The sequence below is a fragment of the Catharus ustulatus genome, chromosome 2 (genome assembly GCF_009819885.2).
Source record: "Catharus ustulatus isolate bCatUst1 chromosome 2, bCatUst1.pri.v2, whole genome shotgun sequence".
Classification (NCBI taxonomy): Eukaryota; Metazoa; Chordata; class Aves; order Passeriformes; family Turdidae; genus Catharus; species Catharus ustulatus.
Window position 1 is genome coordinate 62,148,552 of NC_046222.1, and position 8,032 is coordinate 62,156,583.

At 54.6% G+C, this 8,032-nt stretch overlaps 1 protein-coding gene across 2 annotated transcripts; it reads right to left on the reverse strand.

Moving 5' to 3' along the window:
* Nucleotides 1–1,272: 1,272 nt before the first annotated feature.
* PCDH8 (protocadherin 8) lies at nt 1,273–5,543 on the reverse strand. Of its 2 annotated transcripts, none has more exons than XM_033053287.1 (3): nt 3,096–5,543; nt 2,759–2,966; nt 1,273–2,295 (listed from the first exon to the last, which is right to left on the reverse strand). In XM_033053287.1, the coding sequence occupies exons 1-3, from the start codon at nt 5,502–5,504 to the stop codon at nt 1,922–1,924; spliced, it is 2,991 nt and encodes a 996-aa protein (XP_032909178.1). In that variant the 5' UTR covers nt 5,505–5,543; the 3' UTR covers nt 1,273–1,921. The 2 variants fall into 2 exon arrangements, with proteins under 2 accessions (XP_032909178.1, XP_032909177.1); XM_033053286.1 differs by having other exon boundaries at nt 2,759–2,969.
* Nucleotides 5,544–8,032: the final 2,489 nt, after the last annotated feature.

An 8,032-nucleotide genomic window follows, 5' to 3' on the forward strand; every position in this document is an offset into this window, starting at 1 on the left:
TTTTCCTGACTGTAGGAGATGTATCACTAACATAGCTTCCCAATTAACACTTGCATCAGCCTGATTTAAATTCCCTTCAAGTGCAATCTCTGAAACTCTTGGCCTATCACAAATCCTCCCACCATGGCTTTTATGAAGCCCCAGTTAAAACTCAGACCCCGTGTGCATAAATCTTGATTGGATTTTGCCACTCTTGCTACATGGGCTTGAGAAAGCTGGAAGTTAGGGGAGAAAGGGGATTTTTGTTGGTTAAGGAACATACAGGTGAGATATTTTCTACTTCTATTTTGAGACACAAAGCCAAATAGAGCCTCGTTTAGATCTCTAAGGTTTTATATTTCCTTGGTGAGTCATATTCTATATATATGTACAATACTAATTAGATAAATAGTTAAAGGATTCATGATAAAACCTCGAAGCTTTGCCATGTACAGATTTTTTGATTATTGATTCGTACAAAATGTGAAATTATATAGTCCACATAAGGAGCAGTTCTCCCTTTTGGAAAACTTCAATCAAATATTAAAACTTCAGTCAAAGTATTACTTCTGATGTAAGCATTTTTTTGAACACAGGTCATGCTTCAGTTTGTTTCATTAAATGCTATTCTACACCTGATTTCAGCAGAAGGATTTGAGATCTGTTTTTAGCTTGAAACCCCCATAGGAAGGAATTTCAAAGCTCCATATGATTTTTTTTCCCCAGGACAGTCATTTCAGGGAGGCAAGAAATATGTATAATAGAAAATGTTAATATAACCAATGTTTTTAATTCTTGTTTTATGCACCTTTCCCTTGAAGTATAAATTTACGTACACAAACACAAGCTACCGTCCTTTAGTAAAGCTGCCTCAACAAGGGGTAAACACTTGAGCACACACCCATAGAGCCTGACTCAATGTCTCAGCCAGAACAGAAAGCAAAGTGCTCGGGTGGCTGCTGATGCAAAGACATCGGCACAGCACGAACATTTCCTCTGATGAACAGAGCTTCACTTGCTTCACTAAAATTACACCGCTGCCTGCCTGTGAAGGATCGAGCTGGAAAAGCTCAGACCAGGCAGTGACAAGCAAAGGCTGGCTCTGTCATCCAAGCCTCCCTCCCACCCAGCATTAAAATCTTTAGAGCTAAACCTCCAGAGGTATTGCCAGAGCCCAATGATGGGCAAGACTAAAAGTAGGTCCTTCCCACTGCATTTCCCAGCACAAAATACTTTTGCTGACCTGTGAAGACCTCTATGCTCTGAAGCATGAAATCCACGAACAGAACCCTCTGAACATCACAAAACCTTTATTAGTGTTTATCAGTGATACAGATTACAGGAACCAAAGGCAATTAAATAACACTTAAGTTGACCACAGACTCAAGAAATACAAGTCACATTTGGCAAGGCAAACTTCTCAGTACACTGGGTTGCTTAGGTTATTATTACACTGTGAAAGAGGAATTTCCCTTACAAGATTCTACATATTCAGGATATTATTATTGTTATTACTGTGTCTTTCAGACAGCTCCTTTGGCAAGAATTCCCATTTTTAAGTATTTATTATATAAAAATATAACAAATTTTCATTATGTACAAACATTACATTACACAATGTACAGGTTAAAAACACTACAAAAAATGGCAGGCCATGGGTAAACCAAAAGCAAAAGAAAAAACTCCAATGTAGAAAACACAAAAAGAAATTTAAATACTGCACATTTCATGAAAATTACATTAACTACAAACAATTTTTTTTGTTTGCAAATATCAAACAGTACTGATCTGATTGGAAATCTTTCCCAAACGACTTCATTTTTAAGGCACATCTTGCATATTTACACATACGACACTGGATCTGGTCAATAACTTAAAGGCTCTCGGGAGTGACCTAGTTGTGTGCGCAGGGAGGGGTGCACTTGAGGGGGAGCACGCTGGGCTACGCCTTCTCAGTCGTCTCAGTCTGGGGGCCCAGGTATCTAGTTGAGGGGGCTGGGAAGAGGGGCACCCCTATCTCCTGAAGGTCAGGGAGCCGTGCGGGGCGCGGCGGGGAGAGGAGCGTGATCGTCCGGTCAAAGTCCCTGTGCAGCACCTTCTCATAGACGCTCTGAAGCCCAACTGTTTTGGGCAGCTGGGCTTGATAAAAGTTGTCCCTGCGAAGGGGATCTCTGGGCAAGGACGTGCTCTTGCAGAAGGTGGAGAGAGGTGCTGAAGGATGTGGAGAGGGGTGAGGGTTGGCTCGGCCACAGGAGGGGCTCCAGCAGCGGTCGGAGTGCCCCAGGATCTTGCATTCAGCTGTGCATGCCCACAGACCTAGAGAGAGATGGGGAGGAGAAACCTGTCATTACTGCAGGAATAAATCCACAGCGTTCACAATCCTCAGAGTTACCAGTCACAGGATGATTCACTGCACTGACGGTAGGAGTGGGGAGGTGATGCTTTGCAGCACAACAAAAAACCATGCTTGGTTAGGTAATGTTTTGTTAGGGACACTCCTTGCAATTCTAACTTTAAGGGAACCTTTTTCTGGAGGAAAATCGAACCCTACAGCACTTCCAGCATATGCTAATTTGTGCTGGGCTCTCAGCACAGAGAAGATCCAACATCTAACAGCCCACTACAAGGTGATGGGCAGTTTGGGGCATGCAATGTCTGGCTTCTCCTTCCAGCTGCTCTGCCTGATCACTGTGCCCCATGGATGGGTCCCTTCATCCACCTCCCCACCCACCCATCTTTCTGTCTGAGGTCCAGTGGGGAGCAGAGGCAGAGCCCTTACCATTCTGCATGTGTGTGATGAGATCTTTCTTCAGGGCATCTCCACTGATATCCGAGTCGCTGTCATTAAAATCACTGTCACCTTTGCCGCTGTCTTTGCCACTGAACTTCTCTGCCTCCCGGCCAGAGATGGTGTTGAAGGAGTGTCCCTTCCAAATAGCCACAGGGGGAGCAGGCTCCTTGTTGTAGCTCGGAGTGGCAGCAAAACCCTGCTGGTGGGGAGGAAAATCAAAGGAGACATGAGAGAGGGGAGTGGTGAAAGATAAACCAACATTAACTACACCTCTGCAATTCACATCCTCCAAGACATGCCCCACTTCCCTGTGGTGGGACCTTACCTCCCCACTCTGTCCCCTCAGCCTCTTCTGACCCTCATAGAGGCAAGTGCTGTCACTGCCGCTCTCAGTGGTGGAGATCTCTTCAGCAGCTGGAGAGGGGTCGGAGCTGGTGAAAGGGGTTTTGCTTGGAAAGGTTCGTACCTCAAACATGTTCCCCCTCTGGCTGCCCTCCTCCTGATGGCCCTTCTCCAGATGGGAAATGTCTATTTGGTCCTTCAAGGCAGCATTGTTTTTGATGTTCCCCTTCTTGCGCCTGTTGCAGGTGGTGGCGATGGTGATTATAGCCACCAAGAGGAGGGTGCAGCTGCCTGCCAGGACAATGATCACAATCAGAGGGATGTCCCACTGCAAAGCCTTTCCTTCCCAGGAGCTGGGTTTGGCTATGTCTTGGATACTGGACGGAGCAGTGGCAGTCACTAGGAAGTTGACTGTGGCAGTTGTGGCCAGGGGAGGTCTGCCATTGTCTGTCACAGTGAGGACGACCTTGAATAGCTGACCCAGCTCTTCAGAGAGGTCACCCCTCAGCACAATGTCCCCAGTACTTGGGTTGATGGTGAAAAGGTCCTGCTGGGACTCTTCCAGGAAGGCAAAGGTGAGCTCGGCATTGGCCCCATCATCTGCATCTCGAGCTTTGATTTGGGCCACCAGGGAATCACGGGAGGTCTTGCTGGACACACCGATTTCCACAGTCCCATTGGTGAGCACTGGGTGGACGATGATGGGAGGGTTGTCGTTCTGGTCCACCATTCTCACTTTGACAACGGTGCTGCTGGAGAGCTGCGGGGAGCCACCATCAGTGGCCTGGATCCTCAGGTCCAATTGCTTGAGGATCTCGTAGTTGAATGTCCTGAGGGCATAGATGGCCCCGGTGGCAGGGTCCACCGAGACGTAGGTGGAGATGGGGGCCCCCATGACCTGCGTCTCCAGGAGCCGGTAGGTGACCTTACCGTTGTGGCCAAGATCAGGGTCACGAGCCACCACTGTGGTGATATAGGCACCTGGAGGGTTGTTCTCTGGTACAGCCACCTCGTAGAGGGGCTTGGCGAAGAGCGGCGCGTTGTCGTTCTCATCGCTCACCCGCACCGTGTACTGGCGCACGGTCTTGAAGGGCGGCGAGCCCAGGTCCTCAGCCACCACGGTGAGGTTGTACTCAGGGATGCGCTCGCGGTCCAGCGCTGCCGTGGTGATGATCATGTAGCTGTCCTCGTAGGCTCGCTGCAGGGCGAAGTGGTCATGGCCACGGAGGCTGCAGCGCACCTGCCCATTGGCGCCTGAGTCACGGTCTGTGGCACTGACGAGGGCCACGAAGCTCTCAGTGGCTGCCGCCTCACTGACGTAGGCCACGCCGGCAGCACTAGCAGCACCACGGAGGGCACTGATGCTGATGCGCGGAGCGTTGTCATTGACGTCGGTGAGGCGGACGACGACAGTGCAGGTGGCAGCACGGGGGCTGGCACCGCGGTCCTGGGCACGCACGTCCAGCTCGTAGGTGCGGGTGCGCTCGTAGTCCACAGCAGCCTCCAGTGTGAGGTGGCCCGAGCGCGGGTCGAGGCGGAAGAGCCGCCGTGCCTCAGGGGGCACCTGGCTGCTGAAGGCATAGACCACCTCACCGTTGGGGCCCTCATCAGGGTCAGCAGCATCCAGATCAAGCAGCAGGGAGCCGGGCGGTGCATCCTCGGGCAACTCCACCGTGACTGAGCTCTGGGCAAAGGTTGGACTGTTGTCATTGGCGTCGAGGACACGCACGTGCACGGTGGCTGTGCCTGAGCGTGCTGGACTGCCACCATCCTTGGCCACCAGCTCCAGGGTGTAGGAGGGCTGGCGCTCACGATCCAGTTCCTGGAGCAGCACCAGGTCGGCACAGCGTGCCCCATCTGCCCGTGTCTGTGCCTCCACACCAAAGTGGCTGTTGAGGGAGACCTGGAAGCTCTGAATAGAGTTGGAGCCCACATCCTCATCCACAGCCACCTCCAGCGGGAGACGAGTGCCGGGTGCAGCACTCTCTGACACCTCCAGCGCCATCTGGGCATGGGGGAAGCGCGGTGCATTGTCATTGATATCACGCACCTCCAGCTCCACGTGCACCAGGCGGTAGCGCTCCCGCCAGCAGCTCACCACGTCGAAGGCCAGGACACACTGGGGTGCTTGGCCGCACAGCCGCTCCCGGTCCAGCCCCGCCTCACCGATGCTCAGCTGCCCGTCCTCCTCCCGCACCCGCACCAGCGAACTGTTGCTGAACTGCCGCATCAGGCGAAAGCTCATCTCCCCCGGCGCCTTCACCGGCATCTCGTCGGCCAGAGTACCTATCACCGTGCCCGGCGCGCCCTCCTCGTCGGTGCGATACCTCACCGTCTTGCAGCGGGACAGGGCCAGCAGGCAGGCGGCGGCCAGCAGCCGCAGGGGGCTCATGGCAGCGGCGCGGGGCTCAGCCCGACGGCGCGGTGCGGGCTGTGCGCGGGGCCGGGCGCACTTCCCGGGATGGCTGCACCGCCGTCTGCGCCCCCCGCGCCGCCGCGCCGCCTTTCATAGACGGCGCTATGCAAATGAGCGGCGGCGGAGCCAATGGCAGGCGGCGCGGCGCGGGCGGCGGGCGGCCCCCGGCGCTCCCCGGGCCGGGCCGGGAGCGGGGTCGCGGGGCACTCGCCTTTGTTTTCTTTTAACTCTGCGGGGTCTGGGGCTTTCTTTTCTTTTTTCCTTTTTTTTTTCCGCCCCCCCCCTCTTCCCTCGCACCGTCGCAATTTCTTTCCCCCCATTTATTTATTTAATTCCAACCCCCCACCCTTTCCTCCCCCTCCCTTCTCTTCCTCTCTCTCCGGAGGCGCGGCAGCGGAGCTGGCGCGGGAACGCGGAGTGCGCTGCGCGGTGCGGTTTGTTAATCCCGCCAACAAGTCGGGACAGGTGCCGTGTCGCGGGATGCCGCGGCGTGCCGTGCCGAAGCATGTCGCGCCGTGTCGCGGCATGTCGCGCCGTGTCGTGGCATGTCGCACTGTGTCGCGGCGTGCCGCGGGCGCGGCCGGGGGCGCGGGGCGGGCGCGCATTAGCGGGGTGCGGGGGGGCGGCGGGGCGGCATTCAGCTGTGCCCGGAGTGGTGTGTCACTCGCGTGAGAGCCTGTGATCAGCGCCGTAAGTCGCCTTTCAGGAGGTGTCCCCGCATGCTTTAGTATGCATGTCACCGCCCGGGTTTCTTAAGCCTGGGGCACTAGCAGGCGAGGAGGAAAAAAAGAAAAAAAAAGTTCCAAATAGGATTTAGCATAAGCTTGAGGAGATTTGGAAAGGTTTCAAAGATCAGGCTGTATCAAAGGCTTATGAAGCCCTCGTTAGCTGTAGAAATATAATAGCATGGCAGGCTATCCCATTCGAGGAACCAATGTCTGTATTATTTCACTATGACAGGCTAAAGGGAGAGAAAGTTGAACAGTTTCCACAGAGGAGTTGGACTAAGTTGAATATAATGAGCAAACGCCACATGTATCCATTATGTCCCTCTATTCATTCCCAATCACTGCCATAACTCTTTGACTAAACGATGATGAGCGCTGAATTACACACAATGCCCTGCTCATATTAAAATACATTTAAGACCTATCCCTCCTGGTGCCCTGTTACGCCTATTCACAGGATTTTCTTTTTGTCCTAATAGGGCCTCTCTGGGAAGCAACACCAGTCTCGTTCCAGAAGAACAAAATAACAGCATGAGGCTGAAACCTGGCACGAACCGGGGGGAACGAAACCATCTGCCCCGCAAGGCACCGAGGCCCTGCGCGGAGCCCGCTGCAGCCTCCCAGCCCCGCAGCGCCTCAGCAGCCGTGGGGAGCGCGGCTGCCGGCCTTGGCCCGCGGGGAGAGACCTGACGGGGAGGGAGATGGGGGCCCTGAGGGGCAACTGCTTCTCCAGGAAACCTCATGCCTTCCCTCTTTCCTTTTTCCTCTTTTTCCTCTTTTTCCTCTTTTTCCTCTTTTTCCTTTCTTTTTTCCTTTCTCCTTTCCTTTCTCCTCTCCTCTCCTCTCCTCTCCTCTCCTCTCCTCTCCTCTCCTCTCCTCTCCTCTCCTCTCCTCTCCTCTCCTCTCCTCTCCTCTCCTCTCCTCTCCTCTCCTCTCCTCTCCTCTCCTCTCCTCTCCTCTCCTCTCCTCTCCTCTCCTCTCCTCTCCTCTCCTCTCCTCTCCTCTCCTCTCCTCTCCTCTCCTCTCCTCGTACCCAGGAGATGTATTTTAAAGGAAGAGTGTGACAAACAGAATGCAGTGCGGTTCAACGCCGCGCCGCTTTCCTTTGGACACCTGGGATAGCACCGCTCGGCTGGGCACACGGAGCGCTGTAGCATCCCGAGGGCTCCATCCCGAGGGCTCCGTCCCGGGGGCTCCATCCCGGGCTGCGTGCGGGGTGCGCGGGGCGCTGCGCGGGGCGGCACGCGAGCCGGGGGCGGCGGGCTGCCCGCAGCGCCGGCTTATGGAAATGGGATTTAAATCGCGCCTCGGCCCTGGCTGCGGGGGCGCGGGGAGGGGGGCACGCTCCGCCACCAACAAAAGCTCCTTGAACGCGCGGTTTCCATACGAACAAACCTCCGCGGAGCTTCTTTCGCCCGGGGAGCGCTCGGGCCGGGCCGTGCGGAGCCGGGCCGGGGTCCGCACCGGGTACAGGTCCGACTGCAGAGACTGGGACCGGGCTGCCTGGGAACGGGGCCGCAGGTCGGGAGCGGCCAGTGGGCAGCGGGGCGGCCCCTCGTGTGTAACAGGATTATCTTTGCCATTTCAAGTTCCATACACCATGTAATTTATTTTTAATTAGGATTAGATCGAGCAGGGAAGGAGAGCAGACCTTTCCCCCCACCTCCCCCTCCCCGCAAAGGCATGGCTATTCCACGAGGAGCTCTTATTCTTTACAAAAAAGCCAATCAATCGATAAAGCAGGACCTGTGTTCACCTCCCACGCACTTCGCAGGA

Bases quoted from the DNA above. Each gene is read 5' to 3' on its own strand.
- PCDH8 (XM_033053286.1), bottom strand. From the start codon at position 5,504: ATGAGCCCCCTGCGGCTGCTGGCCGCCGCCTGCCTGCTGGCCCTGTCC. The intron at 2,970-3,095 runs GTAAGGTCCCAC...CCTCCCCACCAG, and splicing joins TGAGGGGACAGAGTGGGGAG to CAGGGTTTTGCTGCCACTCC. The intron at 2,296-2,758 runs GTAAGGGCTCTG...ATCTCTCTCTAG, and splicing joins CATCACACACATGCAGAATG to GTCTGTGGGCATGCACAGCT.